The sequence below is a fragment of the Schistocerca americana genome, chromosome 3, assembly GCF_021461395.2.
Source record: "Schistocerca americana isolate TAMUIC-IGC-003095 chromosome 3, iqSchAmer2.1, whole genome shotgun sequence".
Lineage (NCBI taxonomy): Eukaryota > Metazoa > Arthropoda > Insecta > Orthoptera > Acrididae > Schistocerca > Schistocerca americana.
The window spans coordinates 932,157,516-932,180,212 of NC_060121.1; the positions used below are offsets into that span (position 1 = coordinate 932,157,516).

Below are 22,697 nucleotides of genomic sequence, written 5' to 3' on the forward strand. Positions count from 1 at the left end.
CGCCCGCTGACACTCGATTATAGTCACTACGGTTCCTGTAATATCCCTTATAGCCACGGAGAGCAGGGGTCCGCATTGCCGGGAACCAGGTTTCCTGGAGGGCAATCCAGATAGCAGATGTAAAGCTTAACAGTTGGGCCCAGGAAGGTATCCTCACCCAAGAGATGGAGAATGTGTGGGACTGAAATGTGACGACGAGAAAATGGGCTAAAAATCTCAATGCCCTATGGACACAAAGCACCATGTCAGGCGCCCTTCCCCAATTGGCTCGCTCTTCAGGAAAATTTTGAAGAATGGATGTCAAACCCTAAAGTGGACCATCACATAAAGGCCGAAACGTGTGAAACTCCTTTTAGTCACCTCTTACGACAGACGACGGCCCTATTCTAATACCCAGAGCCACAGGGGGAAGTCCAGCAAGGGACTGGGACACGATGTGGTGAAGAGGAAGTGCGAGGAAATGAAACTTCTGCAGCAGTAAGGATAACGTTTGTGAGAGAGTCCACCTGGTCATCACAACTGAGGAAATCTTGTTCTGCAAAGGTCGCCAGGGAGGAGTAAAGCTGCTAGTCAGCCTTAGTAAGTTGCCATAAGGGCATGCATGTGGAAGGGGCAGGAGTTAGCAGGTAGAGAGCACACGGGAAATGATCGCTCGAGTAGGTGTCAGAACGAGCCACTCAAGACGATGGGCAAGCTGGGCAGTACAAAAGGATAGATGTTGTTGTTGTTGTTGTTGTTGTTGTGGTCTTCAGTCCTGAGACTGGTTTGATGCAGCTCTCCATGCTACTCTATCCAGTGCAAGCTTATTCATCTCCCAGTACTTACTGCAACCTACATCCTTCTGAATCTGCTTAGTGTATTCATCTCTTGGTCTCCCTCTACGATTTTTACCCTCCACGCTGCCCTCCAATGCTAAATTTGTGATCCCTTGATGCCTCAGAACATGTCCTAGATCCAAATGGGAATAGGTGTGTGGTGTGGTAGCCAAGCACGAACCCACCAAAGAGTGGCGAGCCCACTGAGGGGTGGGGGTGGGTAGGGAGGGGGTGTATCTATGGGGTGTTGCTGGGGTGAGGAGGAAGATGGACTCAGGTTAGAGGTTCTGGGGAGGACCTATGGATTTCAGTAGGGACTTGAGGTTATGTTGGACTTCAAGGATGGGATCACTGGCTGAGCTCGTAGGTGGAGGAGTCAGAAGTTAGTTGGAGGCATTCCACTAGGTAGTCACTCTGACTCATCACAACAGTGCTGGAGCCTTAGTCTCCAGGAAGGATAATTAGGGTCTGGATCTGTTTTCAGGTTTTGTATGGTTGTCTTTCTTTTGTCGAAAGATTAGTGTTCTTAGAAAGGACCTGGGGAAGGATGGTGAGGTCACGTTGGAGATAAGGAATTATTGGGAGTGGACTAGGGAATAGTTTGCTGGAAAGGGGAGTGGCACAGTTGGATGGTTGTCTGAACTAGGAAACACAAGGTTCAATGTTGGGCTTTGGTTGGATATAACGGTGGCCAAGAAGTGTATCCACCAAGGAGAGTAGATCTTTGACAATTCCAACATGGTTAAATTTGGGGGTAGGGTTTAAGGTTGGGCCCTCTGACAGGACAAACTTCTGTGGGGCTGAGGTTTTTGGTGTAGAGATTAACAACAGTGTTTTGGATTTGCTTGGGTTCTAGGTTTTGTGGGGCATTGGGAGGGGCTTTTTGAGGATGTGGTAAATTGAATGGTTCAGCTAGGCAAGGTCTGAGTGCTACAAGGGGTTGACAAGGGGACCATTGGGAGAAAGATGGGTGTTGATGGATAGTGATCCCTCAAGGTGGGAGTAGAATGTCGACAGGTTAGATAATTTATACAGGTGACGTCTGGAATGCTTCTCCAGGTGTTGTACAAGGGGTTCTATTTTGGAAATGATGTGTATGTACTGAGAATTGCACACTGACAGTATCTTGCAGAGCGAATATTCTGCTACCACCTCCAAGAATCAGCTACAAAGAAGTGCCCCTTGTCACCCAGTATCACTCTTTGAGGAACAACTGTGCCGTATCCTTTGATTATCTGTCATTATGCCCTGAAATGAAGGATATTCTACCGAAGATCCTTCCCACTCCTCTTGAAGTAGTGTTCTGTACCCACCAAAAATACAGAAAATCCTTGTCTATTCCTATGCTACTCCTATTTCAAACTCCTTGCCACAATGACCACAGCCCAGTGCAAGACGAAGATGTAAGAAGTGGCCAATCCACCCAACCAGCACTTCCTACTCCAGCCCTGTCACAGGCTTATCCCATCCCATCAAAGACTGGGCCAACTGCAAAAGCAGCCAAATCATATACCAACTCTGCTGCAAACACTATATGTCTTTATGATGGTATGAATACCAACCAGCTGTCCACTAGGATAATTGACAACTGCCAAACTGCTGCCGAGAATAAAGATGACCACCCGGTGGAACAACATGCAGCTGAGCACAACATGCTCAATTTCAATTGCTGCTTCACACCTGGAGCAATCTGGATCCTTCCCTCCACCACCAGCTTCTGTGAACTAAGCAGATGGGAGTTACAACTGCTCTGCTCCCATTATCATCCTAGCCTCAATCTTGGGTAACCCACTGCACCAGCACCCTCTGCCCACCAGTTTCCCCTTCCTCTGTCCTGTCACCCGCTACCAAATCATATTCCCACGTCACCTTTAGTGTGTGCCACTTCCCACCGGCCACAACAATCATGCCATCCCATATACCTGCCCCTCCTCCCTTCTGTATTCCTAACCAGTAAACTGCCTGCCTCCCTTGGAGATGCTAGCCACCCACCCTCAGTCATCCTCCCTGCCTCTTCTCCCCATATCCATCCCACCTAACACTACCTCCATCACAACCAGTCCACCCATATTTTTGGCACTGTTAGTCTAGCTGGCACCACGTAGGGGCAAGGTGTGTGTGTGTGTGTGTGTGTGTGTGTGTGTGTGTAAACTGTTTCCGACTGAAACTTGCCTTACAATTAAAAATACATTAAATGGCAGCTTTGTGTGTTACAATATATCACTTCTAAGGCTTCATTAACAACTAAAATTAAGCTCTCTACTTTTGCAGGACGTTTCTAATAGCTCAACTGAACCACAGCTTGCCTTTCCCATTCCCCAAAATCTTGCTTGGTGCAGACAGAAGTGAAAATGTATAATATTCTTGAAAATCATTCACTGATACTTCCAGAGAAATGTTTATGGTCACTGCTTGAGTAATTATTATTATTTTTATTCTTGTCACACTTACTGGGCAGTAATATTTTCCTCTCTCCTCCTTTTAACATCATTAGCTCTGATACCACATGGCTATTGGTTTCTTTCAATATATATACTGAATCTAATAGCTGTGGTATTTTTGTCAACAGGTAACCTAAGACGTTGCTAGAGTTAGTTATTTAAGAAACTGCTCAACGCAATTACTGCCAAGTAGTTTAGTATAATATTACATGAAACTCTGTGCTTGACCCAAATTTAATCAGACAAACCTTCCAGTGCATAGCTGGCAACTGGTGTGTCCCATAATTATCACTGCACTATCAGGAAATGTAGCCACAAACTTCCCAAAGCCTTGCCCCTACAGTTCCTGTGTCACCTGATCCATAAATGAATCCTATCATCTCCGTCTGAACCTACCTTCGCCTAAAATATTTCCCATCTGGAATATGTGGAATTATCTTTGGTTTATCATTAATTTATTTATATTTAAAATTAGACTACCACATTAAGAACACTTTACTTTTCCAACAGTTGAACAGTAATAAGCATAAACTAATAAAACATTCACGGTAAATTTGCACTTACACCAATGTAATTGAGTGCTGACACAGAACTCTTCAAATTATGAATAAACTGACAGACAGCACTACCTGGTTTATATCTTTAATAGCAATATTTTAAATTTTGTCAGTGGTCAAATTGTACTATTAGATCCCAAAAAATTAACTTAACCCTCATTGACAGTGGCACCAATGAGGTGACCACTAAGGCAATTTTTAGACAAGACGTGATAAATTCCTTGTTCAGCTATTAGAAGCATCATCCCTATAATCATTCCAAACTGCTGAAAACAATACAATACAATAAATCTTAACAATAAAATGTTAAAATTAATCCCAAAACATCAAATGTTCTGTTGGTGCATTGTGTCAACTGTTGTTATTAGACAATCTGGAATGTGAAGAGGTTTCCAGCAACACCAACACTACTGACTTACTCATTATGAGCTTGAGAACAACTTTCTGCAAATAATCAAAATTGAGTGTCAATCAATTATTCAGACATTAGATGTGTGTTAAAATACATTATAATGAACAAACAACACACTGGCATTCTATTTACTGACAATCAACTTCTGCAAAGCAACAGTACCTTCATCAGCTGTAAGATTCATCAATATTCTTCAACCAATATATGTAGTAAAACAGTTCTTACCATTTACCAAGTAGTTATAAAAGAAACGGAGGAAAATAACTTAACCAAATGCTGACAGACTAATTTGACAGTTTCACTTACTCTGACTTTATTTGTTTCTTCAGTTCAGGAGAACATATAAAATCCTTCGTCCAGCCACTAGCAGCAAAACACGTCCACATTGAATGCAAACCATGTACTGCAGATTTCTGAATGTCGTCGTCGTTATCAAACACAAATGACAACAATATTTCCACCCACTCACTGAGTGTCTCATTATTTACAGGATTCACACCCATATGCTTCACATTGCTAAAAATTCTGAACACCGTCCTTAATGTTTGTTGCCGAAGATCAGTTAGAACACTGTCAGAACTACCCCTCATATTCATGCATTTTAATATTACACCTATGTACTTCGCAAAATTTGGTGCACTACCCAAGTTTTCCCACATAACACTTTTATCACAGAGATTCAGGCATTTCATTAGTCTAACCAGCTTATCTGGCAAGCCCTCTTTTCCATCAGAAAACTTATCCTCCGATTTCCTCTCATTGGCTTCTCTGTTACCATTATTAGAAGCAAGCAATTCTGGTTCACCAGTATGTACAACCGCACAGATAATGTTCAGCAAATGTGAGGTCAGTGGAAATGTGTCCTTCAATTTTAAAATGTCAGAAATTGCAGATTCTAAGACATCAAGGACAGCATTAGAGCATTCATTTGGATAAGTCTCTAAAAACTTTATAACTGCACTCAGAAAACGAGTTAACAGATCTCCATCATTTTTTATGCACCGAAGTGTATCAAACCTGAAAGGAAGAAAAACATTATCAATAATCATTGCAGACCATAATAAGTAAACAAATATATAAAAACACTAACTGTTCCCCACAGCTGCACTTGCGTATCAGTAATTTTGGTATGATGAATTATAGCAAGTAAGTAAGCTATTGCATGTGCAATAATATCAGCTACCTTCACATGTCTGCCTGTTCAAGTAAGCATAGTTTATGATGGGTGACTCCTCCCTCAACTCATGACAAAGTGACACGCACAGTGTCGTTGCCGAGCACTGCATGTGAAGGGGCACGGGCAAAAGCACACGTCTATGCAACGTGCTACTGAAGCAGCTATACATCATACAACATGTTCATTATGCAACATATTTAATAATTTTTTTAACATAGTTTACATTCACTGAGGCAAAAAAAGTGTTACAGTCTCTACTCCATCCTTTTAGGGGTCGACTTTCTTTTTTAAACTTTCTGAAGTAGTCTATGTTCTTCCTCGGTGTTCAAGGTACATCCATAGCAAATTTCATCTAGATTTGATTTTGGTCAGCAGTTTAGTTGTGAAATGTAACAGAGAGAGTTATTTTTGTATTTATAATATTAGCTTGGATAGTACTGGAAAGTTCTATATGGAACACAAATAACTGAAGGCACTGCCATGTAGCTGAACCACTGAACAGTGGCAAGAACATAAACAAGACAGAAAACATTGATGAGCTTTCAGATAATGTCCTCCTCCAGAGAGAATTGAATACCAAAATCACATGCATAAACACATACAAGCATTGCTACAGTATACTACTTCTGCAACCGAAATGAGGTGATGGGTTGTATTTAGGTGGAGTGGGTGAGAGGAGCAAGGTGGTAGAGAGTGGAGGGAAGGTCAACAGCTAGGAAGGAGAGAAAGCAAGGGAATGGTATAAAGTTTCTTGACACTGGGGGAGGAAACACAGCATAGGCAAGGAAATTGTGAAAGGACGGAGTGAAGTGGAGTGGTGGAGAATGAAGTATACAACAGTTGGAGAGGCAGACTGCAATGCAAAAAGTTGAGTTTTGATTGGTGGAGTGAGGAAAGAATCAGGGAGAAACAAGTGGAGAAGGACGTGAGAAATGGCTTTCAAAACAGTTGTCTGAATGTTTCTTGAGCACTGTTCACCAGCGTGACTCTTAACCAGATAGGACTGATACAGAAGATCAAAGGAAGGACACCACATTCTGTGAGCAGTTTGTTTCCTAACCAGCAGAGCATTAGGAAGACGCACATCAAACGGCCAGTGGCAGATCCTACAAGAGAGGTGATGTAAATCATGGGAAATTTCACTGTTAACATTCCTAGCTCATACAGAGGTTCACAGATTACCTGTATTTTCGCACATCATTTGCAAATGGAGCAGGAAAGGTTGGTTGGTTGGTTGGTTTAAAGGTGGGAGAAGCGACAAAACTACGAGGTCATCGGTCCCTTGTTCCAAATAAAACAATGCCGCAACCGTGAGAATAAAACGGATGAAACATAACACAAAATGGAAAGAAAGGAAAAGCCACAAGAACGAAGGGAAGGCAACGAACACTAAAAGTAACAAAAGAGGACACGAAAACAACAGAGGCGCTACAAACAGAAGAGAGTAAAACATGAAAGCAGATTACAGTGGCTGGCCAACCATTAGAATAAGAAGGGAAAGCCAGCCACTCTGCAACACATTAAAACCTCCACCCTAAAAGCACTAGGGTGGAGGACACAGAGAGACAAAGAACATGCGCTAAAACTTACATAGAAGTATAAAACCCACTCTCACGGATAAAACGTAAAATTAAAGCTGCTGTGGAGGCACTGTCAGCCAACACCGAAGGCAGGGCGCCAGGAAAGTTCAAAGTCTGCCGCAGAGCAGCTAAAAGTTGGCAGTCCAGCAAGAGGTGGACGACTGTCATTTGAGAGCCACAGCGACACTGAGGTGGGTTCTCGCGACGGAGTAGGTAACCATGCGTTAGCCACGTATGGTAAATGAGGAGCCGGCAGAGGACAACTGATTCCCTGCAAGAGGCCTGCCTGGAAGACTTCCACACATTCATAGTCTCCTTAACGACACACAGTTTGTTGTGCATGCTGTTAGCCCAATCCGTCTCCCAAAGCCAGAAAACCCTGTGGTTTAAGACAGAATGCAGGTCAGCTTCGGAGATGCCTATCTCCAGAAGCGGTTTCTGCGTCGCCTGTTTAGCCAGCCTGTTGGCAAGTTCGTTGCCGGGGATTCCAACTTGTCCTGGGGTGCACACAAACACCACGGAACAGTGGGACTGTTCCAGGGCATAGGTGGACTCCTGAATGGACGTTACCAGAGGGTGGCGAGGGTAGCACTGGTCGATAGCTTGTAGGCTGCTCAATGAGTCAGTACACAGGAGAAATGACTCGCCAGGGCATGAGCAGATGTACTCAAGAGCATGAGATATGGCCGCCAGCTCTGCAGTGAAAACATTGCAGCCAACTGGCACGGAGTGCTGCTCAATATGTCCTCCATGAACATATGGGAAGCCTACGTGACCATCAGCCATTGGGCCGTCTGTGTAAACCACTTAAGAGCCCCGTAACATGTCAAGAATCGAGAGGAAGTGACAGAGGAGAGCGGCGGGCTTAACAGAGTCCATAGGGCCAGGCAAAATGTCCAGACGAAGCTGCGGCCGAGGCATACACCATGGAGGTGTATGTGAACGGACCGCAAGTGGAGGTGGTAAAGGGAAGGACTCCAGTTTGGAGAGAAGGGACTGCACGTGAACCGCAATCGTTAGCCCTGATCTGGGTCGCCGATGGGGGGAGATGGACTTCCGTGGACGGGAAAGAGAGACGGTAATTCGGATGCTCAGGGGAACTATGAATGTGTGCTGTGTAACTGGTGAGCAGTTGCACACATCTGATCTGCAGTGGAGGGACACCAGCCTCCACCAGGACGCTGGTCACCAGACTCGTCCTAAAAGCTCCTGTCACTAATCGAACCCCACAGTGGTGCACAGGGTCGAGTAAACGCAATGCTGAAGGTGCTGCCGAAGCATAAACCACACTCCCATACTCAATTCGGGATTGGACAAGGGCTCTGTAGAGCTGCAGCAGCGTAGAGTGACCTGCACCCCAATTGGTGTTGCTCAGGCAATGGAAGGCACTGAGGTGCTGCCAACACTTCTGCTTCAGCTGACAAAGATGAGGGAGCCAAGTCAATCCAGTGTCAAAAACCAGTCCTAGGAATTGATATCTCTCCACTACAGTGAGTGAATAATCATTAAGGTAAAGTGCGGGTTCCGGATGAATGGTACAACGCTGACATAAGTTTATGACACACGACCTTGCAGCTGCAAACTGGAAGCTGTGGGATAAAGCCCATGACTGCGCTTGTGGATGGCTCCCTGGAGGCACTGCTCAGCAACAACAGTACTGGAGAAGCAGTATGAAATGCAGAAGTCGTCTGAATTCAGAGAAAGTAAGACGGAGGGCCCTATAGCTGCTGCTAGACACTCAATACAGAGCCCTGCAGGACTCCATTCTCCTGGGTATGAATAGAACTATGGGAGTCACCAACTTGGACATGGAAAGTACGGATTGACAGGAAGCTTTGGATAAAAATCGGGATTGGTCACCAGAGACCCCATTCGTACAATGTGGCAAGGATATGACGACGCCAAGTCGTATCGTCTGCTGTACATAAGTCAAAAAAGACAGGAATCAGGCGTTGCAGTCTGGAAAAAGCTGTTTGGATGACAGACTCGATGGACACAATATTATCAGTAGTAGAGCGACCCTGGTGGAAGCCGCCCTGACAGGGAGCCACCAGGCCACATGACTCCAGGACACACCCCAACTGCTAACACACCATACTTTCAAGCAGCGTACAAAGAATGTTGGTGAGACTGATGGGCCGATAGCTATCCACATCCCACTAGTTTTTACCGGGTTTGAGCACTAGAATGATGGTGCTCTCCCGCCATTGTGATGGAAAGACGCCATCACACCAGGCCCAGGAGCTGTGTCGGGACAATGTGCAAGGGTACTGAAGAGCTCCAACTCTGTAAATGGGGCGTTATAGGATTCACTGTTGCATGTAGTGAATGAGAGGACTTAACTTCCAGCCGCCATTTGGCAGTGCGAAAGGCTGGGGGTAATTCTCCGACGCAGAGGCTCGAGCCAAGTGCTCGGCAATCACGTTTGTGTTAGTAGATAACATGCTGTTTATGGTAACATCAGGAACACCTGTTGGGGTTTGGTACCCGAAAAGACGTTTGATCTTTGCCCAGACTAGGGAAGGTGAGGTTTGGCACCCAATGATCGAGACATATATCTCCCAACACTCCTGTTTTCGTCGTTTGATAAGTTGGCGAACGTGTGCACGGAGCCGTTTAAAGGCTATGAGGTGCTCCAGGAAAGGGTGCCGCTTATGCTGCTATAGAGCTCGCCAAAGCTCCTTAATTGCTTCAGCAACTTCCGGTGACCACCAAGGGACTGCCATGCATGAGGGGAGCACCCTGAAGAGTGAGGGATCGCATTTTTTGCCACAGAAACAATTATTGTTGTCACCTGCTCAACCACCACATCGAAGTTACTGTGTGGGGGAGATTCAATGGTGACAGCAGAGGTGAAATTTTTCCAGTCTGCCTTGTTTAAAGGGCATATGGGCAGGCATCCGTGGGCCTGATGCCGGGGCAGTGACAGGAAGATGGGGAAGTGGTCACTACCACACAGGTCATCATGTGCTCTCCAGTGAATAGATGGGAGAAGTCCTGAGCTGCAAATTGATAATTCAATGGCAGAAGAACTACCATGAGCCACACTGAAATATGTGGCGGCCCCAGTATTGAAGAGGCAGAGGTCGAACTGAGACAGTAAAGTTTCAACATCTTTGCCTCGGCCAATAAGCACAGTGCCACCCCACAATGGGTTATGGGTGTTTATATCTCCCAAAAGTAGGAAAGGTTTATGGAGTTGATCAATGAGTGCAATACATTCAGGGATACTGCACCATCTGGAGGAGGATATACATTGCATACAGTTATTTCCTGCATTGTCCTTGTTCTGACAGCCACAGCTTCATAACGAGTTTGAAGGGGCACAGTGTCACTACCGATTGAGTTTAGGACAGAAACGCAAACTTCACTTGACACTCTACTATAGTCACTACAGTTATTGTAATATCCCTTATAGCCGCAGAGGGCAGGGGTCAGCATTGCCGGGAACCAGGTTTCCTGGAGGGCATTGCAGATAGCAGGTGTAAAGCTTCACAGTTACCGTAGCTCAGCCCGGGCCCGCAGGGAGAGCATGGCTTTGATGTCTGACCTGACCTCATGAGCATTTTTGGTCCTGGAGAACCTTTCTCAAACCACTGTGAAGATTGAATCTCGGTCTGAATATCATTACTGTAGACCCACATCTCCTCAACAGTTCTGATTCTCGTAAGGAACATCTGCCCAATCCCAAAACTCATCACAGATTGCAAAGGCGAAGGTGTTTCTGGTCTTCCCGCACAGGCCGTGGGACGAACTTGGCGGCAACACAATGCATTCGAAGATGCTGCATTAGGATTTCACGACATGATCCAACTGAAATACTACATTATTCTGCAATCTCTCGGACAGTCAGTCTTTGATTGGCATTCCTGACATGAGTGTCATGCGTAGACTTTGAAGCGCATCTTAAACGAGGGTGATCTTTAAATTCCATCAGTCCATTTTTATACCGTGTGAACCATTCAAACCAATGATTACATCTTAATCACCCATCACTGTAAGATTCCTGCATCATTTGGTGTCTCTCTGTAAAGATTTTCTTGAGTTCCACGTAATATGTAACAGATGCATTGCTCCTCTAACTCTGGCATCTCGAAAATGACAAACTGTGCCACACAGCACTGAATAATAATAGACGTACAACGAACTTCCAGCACGTACACATTAAACACGAGCGTGTGAACTGATGCCAACGGGATTTTGCTCCAACATGCCATAGGTGCACAAAATTATGGATGTTCCAAAATTTTTTGGACAGACCTCGTATGTGTGACAAATTATACATTTTGGCAATAATTCCAAGGATCTGGAGAATTAGGAAAACCAAGAAATAAATTTCCATTCCGGATTATATGATGTGGTCTTCAGTCTAAAGATTGGTTTGATGCAGCTCTCCATTCTACTCTATCCTGTGCAGTCCTCTTCATCTCCGAGTAACTGCTGCAACCTACATCCTTCTGAATCTACTTACTGTACTTACCTATTGGTCTCCCTCTATGATTTTCACCCTCCACATTTCCCTCCAAAATTAAACTGGTGATCCCTTGATGCCTCAGAATGTGTCCCACCAATCGAACCCTTCTTTTAGTCAGGTTGTACCACAATTTTCTCTTCTCCCCAATTGTATTCAGTACCTCCTTACTACTATGTGATCTACCCATCTAATCTTCAGCATTCTTCTGTAGCACCACATTTTGAAAGCTTCTATTCTCTTTTTATCCAAACTATTTACTGTCCATGTTTCATTTCTGCAGATGGCTACACTCCATACAAATACTTTCTGAGAAGACTTCATGACACTTAAAAACTATATTCAATGGTAACAAATTTCTCCTCTTCAGAAATGCACTTCTTGCCATTTCCAGTCTACATTTTGTATTCTCCCTACTTCGACCATCATCAGCTATTTTGCTTCCCAAATAACAAAACACATCTATTACTTTAAATGTCTCATTTGCTAATCTGATTCCCTCAGCATAATCTGATTTAATTTGACTACAACACATTAGCCTTTTTATCTTTTGTTGATGTTCATCATATATCCGCCTTTCAAGACATAGTCCATTCCATTCAACTACTCTTCCAAGTCCTTTGCTGTGTCTGACAGCAAATATCAAGGTTTTTATTTCTTATCCCTGAACTTTAATTCCTACACCAAATTTTTATTTTGTTTCCTCTACTGTTTGCTCAATATAGAGGTTGAATAACATTAGGGACAGGCTATAACCCAGTCTCACGCCTTTCTCAACCACTGCTTCCCTTTCATGCCCCTCAACTCTTATAACTGCCATATGGCTTCTGTACAAATTGCAAATAGCCTTTCACTTTCTGTATTTTACCCCTGCCATCTTTGGAAATTTGAAAGAGAATTCCAGTCAACATTATCAAAAGCTTTCTACAAATGCTATAAACTTAAGTTTGCCTTTCCTTAACTTAGCTTCTATGAGAAGTCATGGTGTCAGTACTGCCTCGCGTGTTCCTACATTTCTCCGGAATCCAAACTGATCTTCCCTGTGGTTGGCTTCTACCAGTTTTTCGATTCTTCTGCAAAGGATTCATGTTAGTATCTTGTAACTGCGACTCATTCAACTAATAGTTTGATACTTTTCATATCTGTCAGCACCTGCTTTCTTTGGAATTGGAATTATTATGTTCTTCTTGAAGTATGAGGATATTTCGCAATCTCGTACATCTTGCTCACCAGATAGAAGAGTTTTGTCATGGCTGGCTCTCCCAAGGCTATCAGCAGCTCTAATGGAATGCTGTCTATCCCAGGGCCTTGTTTCAATGTAAGCCTTTCAGTGCTTTGTCAAATTCTTCATGCAGTATCATATCTCCCTTCTCATCTTCACCCAAGTCCTCTTCCACTTCCATAATATTGCCCTCAATTTAATCCTCCTTGTATAGACCCTCTATATACTCTTCCACCTTTCTGCTTTTCCTTCTTTGCTTAGAAATGGTTTGTCATCTGAGCACTTATTCATACAGCTGCTTCTCTTTTCTCGAAAGGTCTCTAATTTTCACGTGGGCAGCACCTATCTTACATCATCTTAAGCATATATTGCTAGTTTGATATATGCTCCCACATCCTAACATTTGTCCTCTAGCCATTCCTGCTTAACAATTTTGCACTTCCTCTCAATCTCATTTTTAGACACTTTTATTCCCCTTTCACCTGCTTCATTTGTTGCATTGTTATGTTTCTCCCTTTCCTCAATAAAATTCAATATCGCTTGTGTTATCAAAGAATTTCTGCTAACCCTCAACTGTTTACCTACTTCAGCCTCTGCTGTCTTCACTATTTCATCTCTCAAAGCTATCCATTCTTCATCTAATTTATCCCTTTCTCCTCTCCTTGTCAATAGTTCCCTAATGCTCCCTCTGAAACATAAATATACACTCCTGGAAATTGAAATAAGAACACCGTGAATTCATTGTCCCAGGAAGGGGAAACTTTATTGACACATTCCTGGGGTCAGATACATCACACGATCACACTGACAGAACCACAGGCACATAGACACAGGCAACAGAGCATGCACAATGTCGGCACTAGTACAGTGTATATCCACCTTTCGCAGCAATGCAGGCTGCTATTCTCCCATGGAGACGATCGTAGAGATGCTGGATGTAGTCCTGTGGAACGGCTTGCCATGCCATTTCCACCTGGCGCCTCAGTTGGACCAGCGTTCGTGCTGGACGTGCAGACCGCGTGAGACGACGCTTCATCCAGTCCCAAACATGCTCAATGGGGGACAGATCCGGAGATCTTGCTGGCCAGGGTAGTTGACTTACACCTTCTAGAGCACGTTGGGTGGCACGGGATACATGCGGACGTGCATTGTCCTGTTGGAACAGCAAGTTCCCTTGCCGGTCTAGGAATGGTAGAACGATGGGTTCGATGACGGTTTGGATGTACCGTGCACTATTCAGTGTCCCCTCGACGATCACCAGTGGTGTACGGCCAGTGTAGGAGATCGCTCCCCACACCATGATGCCGGGTGTTGGCCCTGCGTGCCTCGGTCGTATGCAGTCCTGATTGTGGCGCTCACCTGCACGGCGCCAAACACGCATACAACCATCATTGGCACCAAGGCAGATGCGACTCTCATCGCTGAAGACGACACGTCTCCATTCGTCCCTCCATTCACGCCTGTCGCGACACCACTGGAGGCGGGCTGCACGATGTTGGGGCGTGAGCGGAACTTTTATGAATTGTGAATCACATGCAGTATTCTCTTCACCATCAGAATAATACGAATATAAACATTTTCCCATGTATTCTTTCATGTTTGCTGCTATCTCATTTATATCCTGTCTGCCTAATAAACTACAAAACTATAGTCAGACAACAGCAAACACGGAAGAATATACATATCATGCCATGTTTATATTCGTATTATTCTTACGCCAAATAGTGATACAGTCAGAAACGAAGCAAGACAACTAACTAGATTTTTAAATCTAAGATGGCTCTAATTTATGTGCAGAATGTAATGTACTAAAGAGGCGTCTGCAAAGATTTTCAAACGAAGAAAATTTTTCGCTAAACTCTCCTTCACAACATCTTCTATCACACACAGTCTATTATTTGGTTCTTGTTGATTATTATCAAGGAAAGCAGCAGTCTCTTGCCATTGTTTCGCTAATGAGACGATTCCTCTCTCTCTCTCTCTCTTTTTAATTTGGAAGCGGCGGTAGTGCGCACAAAAGCAAGACATGCCGCGAACGGTGACAGGTCATAAACACTCATTATCAAAATGCGACAAACAATGCATGACACAGTACAATAATGCATTTTCAGCTTAGAGTGACGTAAACACCTATAACAAAGAGAACGACACTTATCAGATCAAAGAAAAATAAGCAATCAATTCAAACCAGATGAAGCACGTGAAAAAGGAAGGGTACCCGTATAAATACGGACGGAGCGCCTGACGCATAGCAATGGCTACGTGGTAAAGCTTAACTGCTAAGCTTACGACTCGAACCAAACTACTGTAGCTGTATTGTCATTCATTCGACCTATATTGTGTCTCATATTACAATGGACCAACTTTGTTTCGATTTGGAGGTGCAGCTTAAAACTTTTCTCTCTCCTTGAATTTCGAGTCTCAGATTTCAGGTGCGGCTTAGATTCGGGAAATTTTTTTTTCTTGATTTCGAGTCTCATTTTTCAGGTGCAGCTTAGATTCGAGTAAATACGGTAAACTGAAAGAACTAAGGAAATGTGACGAACACAAATTACCATCACAAAAGTGAACGTACAGGGATGGGGAGGGTGGTGGATGGAGACCCCTCAGCGCACAAACCACGGAAAGAGGTGCCCTCTCCACATTCATTTGACAGAGTGTAAGTCATAAATCAATATTTTGAAATGTTTACATGTTTATCACTGCTTGGTTCTCATCTTTTAGATAAGTCCTTTAATAGGAAATGGACTGACAGCCAAAAACCTACATCACACAGTAACAATAAAGTTTGTGAAACAAGGCTAAAAAACTATTTCAATTAGTTAATGCAATTGCTGTACTAGACTGATGTATAGAGTCACTGCATTAACTGGCTGTAAGACTTATTTCAGATTTTGCCCAAAATTTCAATGACATGGTTAAATTCTAATCTAATGGGACAAAATACCAGCTAACTTTATTTACAAAGCCATATGAAACTACAAACGAGACTAATTGGCTAGCTATACCTGAATCACGATTTGTCCTGTCTACTTCCCATGACTCATTGTGCAAATGAAATTGTAAGTGCACTTTTATTGGTTTCACTATGGCACATCTATCTGTATCATTTAGTTAACAAGTCACCATACCATGGTCCATGCTTGGTGGAATTCACAGTACACACAATTATTAGGAAACACTGACATGCAAGTCGCCGAAGTGGTGTAAACTCGAAACACTTGCACCAGGCAAACGGTCTACCCGACGGGAGGCCCTAGCCACACGACATTTCCATTTCCATTGGGAAGCAACTGAACTGTGGACTGCTTCAGATCCCTTTATACTGCTAAGGATTTAGGCCACACTTTTCTCTGGAGACAGGGTGGGGAGTTAGTTTATTACTGCATTACAAAGCATTATCTTCTGAGCTTGACTCACCTAGACAGTTACAAGGGGACCTGCTGTTTAACATAAACTCTAAGCCACATTGGAACTCATAATTTTTTATATTAACAAACCCTTGCTATATGTCAAGGAAGTGGTAAGTAACAATAGCAACCAGGGATAGGACTGGAAACCTCTGGATCTACACTATGATTCTTGACCACAGAGCCACACAGTGTCACTGACATTGGTAGTCATCTTTCTTTCATTTCACATGGACCAAATTTGAAGGATGAGGAACCAGGCCCAAGTCTACAATAAATTTAGTAGATTCCTTAAAATGGAACTCTGAACACACTGACTCACACCTACTACAACTACTAAGAAAGTAGCATTTTGCTATATTCGCAGCTCCTTCACATCTACATTACATGTGATGCGTAGCTTCCTTCTTAATGCTGATGTACGGGCTGCGGTATATCACATCTTCCAGGATCCTCCATCGCCCCCTATTTCCTTCCACATACCCCCATAAGACTGTTTTCACAAGCCTCTCCATTCTTAACCCTCAAGCACGTGTGTAGAGGGAATAGAGTACCCCATGTTTAGTCTTTTGCTAGTGGCAGAGTTTACTGGTTCACTAGCTATTCCTCTATTGTTTTATCAGCTACCAAATGTTGTTCATTTACCTCTGTCGCTTTTTGTGTGCCTGCAGTTATATAAAACTGTTGGCAGAGCACTACTGGCATACAAAGTACCCAGCGCGCCTGGTCCTGTAAGTAAATATATGTTTGGTATGTGCATTCAAAGGTGCATAGATATTTATACCAGATCAGTAGTTTGAAAGAACTGATTAGTTTGTTACTTATTCAGGGAAATTACCCCAGAATAAATAGCCAAAATTCTGTAGGAGTAGTAGGATATGTCTGATAGGGCAAATCATGAACTGTGCAGCACTGGCAATGGGGTGTCTGATGAGGAGATGGAAGTAATTCAAGAAAGTAAGCATGGCAGTGATTCTGAGCATAACATACTGCCTGTCACTGAAGCTGACTATATGGAATGTGTTTTTTTTATTGGCAGGGATAACATAAGTGGAGGAAAATTGATTACTTCAACCAGAGTAAAGTTAGAAATGAGAAAATAGTGAAAGTGTTTTCTGATCCTAGAGGTAGTGCAGATGACCTTAAAAATGAAATTTCTGCTTTTCATAATAAAACAATTGACAATGATATGATAGGCAATACTGCCATTCCTACAAATGTATATATGCAGAAGAAAAGTGGATCATCAAAGTACTATCATGATAGAGACGCAAAGGAGAAATCACAAATTACGCAATCAAGCTATGGAACTCAGACGGAACAGGAATGAAATTCAAAGAGCTTGTATAAGTTACAAGAGATTTCTGTTCTTACTCCAATACGTGTGATTTGATGACATGGAAACACAAGCTAAAAGAAGAAAAACAGACAAATTAACTGTCATTTGTCCTTTCTTGCAGCCGTTTGTTCTCAACTGCAGAAAATCATAAAATCTTGAGCCCAATGTGACTACTGAGAAGAAACTGGAGGCTTTCTGTGGGTACTGCAGTTGAAATCAAGATCTTCACGATATAAAACTCAAAAACATTTTTTACAGGTAACTTGGAAGTATACTGAGAAAAACAAGAGGATGGCCCACATCACACCCCAAACAAGCCAAGCGACAGTGATGCGCCTGATTCCTGACATCGGAGGTAGCAACATCAGTTACTCTTTGGCGACAACTCTCCTAAAGAAGCAGCTCACTTGTATTGTTGAATTTCAGGCAAGCAAAAATCGAAAATTTGGGTCTTCAATTTTCGGACACCCCCCCCCCCCCCACACACACACCATATGAATGAAAGAAAAACAAATCAGTGATGTTGCTATCAACACTGCACGAATGACCAAAACTTCATGACAAAATGAATAAGCCTGAAATAACAATGGATTGAAACACAACAAAAGCGGGAGTTGACACCGTGGGTCATCATGCAGTGTCTCATGCAATGGCCAATGTGTGTGTTTTACATTCTTGTGAATGTAGCAGAAATCAATGTATATATTCCTCGAAATCAAAAAATCCCACATCAAGCAAGAAGAATTTTTTTGCAGGACTTAGCAAGCACCATCAGACTGAAGGACACAAAATACTGTGTCTGCCTGGTTACATTTTGACATTTTTGATTGAACATCGAGAACCCTTTGGAAAGAAAGACATATGTCCATCTACTTCTCAAGAATCAGCAAACAAGAAACGTGGGAGGCATTTAATTTGAGGCCAAGTAAAACTTGTTGACAACCATTATATATGATATATGCAACAAGATAGTTTGTAAGAAACATGTGACAGCTGTTTACACTTGCAACAACTGCAATGATCAAGTCCTTTTTTTCCAACTGTGGCTTATGTTCATGAGGCTTAAATTGTAGGGGACATTTACAAAACTGAAAATTAACTAAGTAAACCTCAAGTGAAAGACTTTGTATTAACTATTCATTAAATATTTAAATTTTATCCCCAAAAAATTCAAATGGGCCTAATCAAGCAGGTTCGCAAAAAAAAGTGGAATCAACACACTCAGTAACAGCATTCACAAAATAAAACATAACTTTCAAAAGTTTGGGACCAGGTTACATAAATTATGTACTGGAGCATAAAATATCACCCCGCACCTGCCCGACTAATGAAAATGTGGAGCACCTGCTTGAGGGTTAACATACGTCCAATCCAGTTTTGGTTCCTTCTTTTTATTAAATCCAGTAATAGTATTTGCTCTTCCATCTTCCACTCTTCTCAGTACATCTTCATTATTCATTCTATCCATACAATTCATTCTTTGCATCCTCCGCCATATCCACATAGCATTCTCTGTGTCCATATTTCACTGCCATACAGGAGGACACTCCATGAAAAACAATTTATTAGCCTTTTCCTTAAATCTATGTCCATATTGCTGCATAAAATTCTCCTTTCTTATAAAATGCCTATTTCGTCATTGCTATTCTGGTTTTAATTTCTGTGCTGCTCTTCCGGTTGCTTTCTGTCCTGCTCCAAAGGTATTTTAAAGCTTTGCACATGTTCTAATACTTTTCCATTCAGTGTTATGTTTATCATTTCATTTCCCACCAGGGCCATTACTTCTTTTTTTATTTATTTTCTTTCCATAAAGCTTTTCACTATATCCTATAATTCTTTCTGACCTGTTGATAGGACAACCACGTTGTCTGCAAAACTCAAACACCATAATGTTATTCTTCCTACAATTTTTACTCCATTGTCATCTAGCCGGCAGCAGCCAGTCACATTTTCGAAGTACAGACTGAAAGAGGTAGGAGAAAGGCAGCAGCCTTGTCTTTCTTCTTTTCCTAGTTCTTTCCAGTTGGAACTTTCTCCTCTCATTTTCACCAGTGCTTTTTCATGTAACTACTATGATTTTATTAAGATGTTTGGTTTTCCAGTCTACTCCTTTTCGCCCCTCATCACAAACAACATTATTAAAGGCCTTTTACAGGTCTATGAAACACATATATAGGTTTCTTCCCTTTTCAATAAACTTCTCTGCCAAAATTTGCAAGAGTCTCACTGTGTGTCTTGTGCCTGTATTCCGTCTAAAACCAAATTGTCCTTCAGCCACCATCTTCTCAATTAACTTGTCCTTTCATTAATGATTTTTTTACATAAAATAACAAATATGACTTTTTTTAATAAAACAAATTAACTGCAAAATATATATATTTTGTGTGTGTGTGTGTGTGTGTGTGTGTGTGTGTGTGTAGACACACACACACACACACACACACACACACACACACACACACACACACACACACACACACACGTGAGGACAATCAGCATATGGCAATTGCTAAGCACAAGGCATTTACATATTTTATTTTAGGTCGTCCATTTGTACCTCTCATTGCTATACAACCAAACAATACCAGACAGCATAGTGATAAAAAGTAAGAGAAGCATTCCTTTAATTATCTAACTCTGCTTTCAAAGTTTGAGATAATTTACTTTCTTATGTTATCTATTCAGACAGTTTGGTGCCTTTCATCAACAAGATAAACTGAGTTGTTTAAAAGTACAATGCATACTCTTCTTGGTTTCAACAGAGAAACAGGGTGGGGGGGTAGGAACTGATTTCTTTATGTAAAATCTAGTTTCTCCTTCCTTGTCTAAGCACCTCAGATGTATTACAAGGCAGTTCACTTTGTTTGGGAATGCAAACTTTGGACAGCAGCTCCAATTTACTGTCTTCGGGACGAGGCTGCACTAACCAATACACAATATGTTCACTATTATCTCAAATAGCTATCACATCGTACTAATATAAGAAGCCCTTGATACAAAGTGTTGAGACAAGACCCAAACACAAAGGCTCTGCCACCCTCTAATTATGTCGCTTCCAACTACCATTTTCCCCCCCTCAAAATGCCATCAAGAACTTTACAAAACCATTAGAAACAAAAGATTCTGAGGTTCAAACTCTAGCTAGTGAATCAGTAACTCTTTAAGTTTTGTTAGAAGATTGTAACTACATGGAGAATGCTGTGCAGGCTATTTGGCATATTAATCTTACATCAAGTTTTCTTGGCGACTTAAAATTTCTGCGTGTTTTAACCTCCGCAAGTAACGATACACATACATCTAAGTTTAAAAACAAAGGTTTTTTTTTTTTTAACTTCATGTAACCACGTAACTCCTGAAGCGTCAAATCATTGCGCTGAAAGTGTAGGAGGGTGACAATTACTTTCGGATCATAACTGGTGATATTTCATATAGCAAATTCATAACGAAAATAAAGTTCTAAAACAATTACATTTTTTTTAGTTCTCTTATTTTTTCGTACAGAGCAACGGAATTTCTACAAGAGTGCACACGAACGGAGTGCAGCACGGGCGGTAATTTCAACAACATTTACTGTAAAGCAATATTTCAACGTATACCGGACTGCTGAGTAGAAAACCCCTCGAGTCACCCAGTCGAGAACTTTATCCAACAGTAAGTCACTAAAAATTGATGTAAAGGTAAAATAAGAGAAAATGCGTAGGATGCATTCAAATATCACAAAACATCTTGAACTGTCGACTACACAGTATACCTGCATATCTCTTTAACAGCTTCCACCTTGCTGGATACTGCTGCGTGATCATTCTCCAGCACCAAGAGGTTTCTTTCGTGATTTTCAGTTCCGTCAACCATTTCGTCGTGTCGGAACTTTACTGTTCACACATGTGATTTGCAAACATTCGAAGGCACATCTAAAACAATACAGAATGTGATCAAACGAAATACTAAATATTTTTATTTTGTTTCACTTAATTTTATATTTACATCTGTGAGCGAGAAATGTCACCAAATTCTTCTCCGCAAATGATTTTCTGACAAACTTTATTTCTGTCTTCAACATGTATAAGTATTACGCACGCAATACCGCCATTTCGTTATCATGTCACAACACATACACCTCAACACAACACAAACTCCATCCACAATAAACGCGGGAACAGTGATGATACTTAGCATTATCACTACGGCAGAGGTTTATGAAAAATAACAAAGCAGAGATATTTAGTGAACCACAGAGGTTTACTGTATGTTAAATTTGTACTTAAAATTTCGAAAGTAAATATATACAATTTTATAAACGAAGCTACAAAACATTCATTTCATTGAACGTTAATTATATTTGCATTCACACGGCATCTTGTCCCCACATTCACTAAATATACGTGTTAAGAAATTTGTAACATCTTCCGAATTCAAGCGATTGTCAGATCAATATTAAAATTGTAGCTGACGCAAATAAACCCGTTGACTTTCAACGAAGCACCATTGTTTGAAGATAAAATTAAAAGATGGGAAACAACAGCTCTGAGAATATACTAGACCCAAGGCATGCAAGGCAACAGCGATGTGACGAAATAAGATGAAACATTGTTGCTAAAGGAATGTAGACCTACAGAAAACAAACAGACTGTCGACGTTTATAATGAGTTCAAACAACCAAAAAAACAAGAGAGGACCGTACCAAAACTGTTTATTTACTGTTCTGTAAAATATTGCACCAGGCATAAAGCAGCCCCACTGTGTTTGCTGTTCTTATGCAGGGGATGAGTTGGTCGCTATTCGTAAGCAGCTTGAAATTACTCTGACTAATGTCAATGCTGCTGCGAATGGGTGTATTGGGAGGGCTACCAAGAGCTGTGTACCAGAGGTACAAAATGTACCTCAAGTACTATCTTCTCTGTGAATACTCTCTTTCCTGCGGGAAATACGAGCGCCATCGTTACTAGGAACCAATGACCCTGTAGTTTGGTTCCATTACACCCCAAACCAAACAGCCACTATTACTCGTCCACTTGACAGCCTGCGTTCCATATGTGAGTGGAACGGGAAAAACCTACAGTGGGACGGTCCCTTCGTATTGCACTTCACAGTGATTTGCAGAGTAAGGGTGTAGATGTAGAAAACGATAGAGGGAGGACAGAAGTCAGAACAGGAATAGGTTTTGAAAGTCGGAAAGACAGGGCACTGAGATGCAAAGGACCAAAGAGTGCCCAGACATATCTACAGCTACATCTACATATAACTCGGCAAACCACTGTGAAGTGCATGACAGC

General features: G+C 42.1%; 1 protein-coding gene across 1 annotated transcript in view; it reads right to left on the minus strand.

Annotated features, from left to right (window-relative positions):
- The window catches only part of LOC124606550, a 28,435-nt gene extending 6,898 nt beyond the window's left edge, over positions 1-21,537 (minus strand). The window contains exons 1-3 of the mRNA XM_047138534.1: positions 21,409-21,537; positions 21,176-21,335; positions 4,532-5,242 (exon numbers count right to left, since the gene is read on the minus strand). Coding sequence (XP_046994490.1) covers positions 4,532-5,242; positions 21,176-21,276 — 812 coding nt within the window. The 5' untranslated portion in view covers positions 21,277-21,335; positions 21,409-21,537. The remainder of the gene's footprint in view (positions 1-4,531; positions 5,243-21,175; positions 21,336-21,408) is intronic.
- Between the last annotated feature and the right edge of the window lie 1,160 nt (positions 21,538-22,697).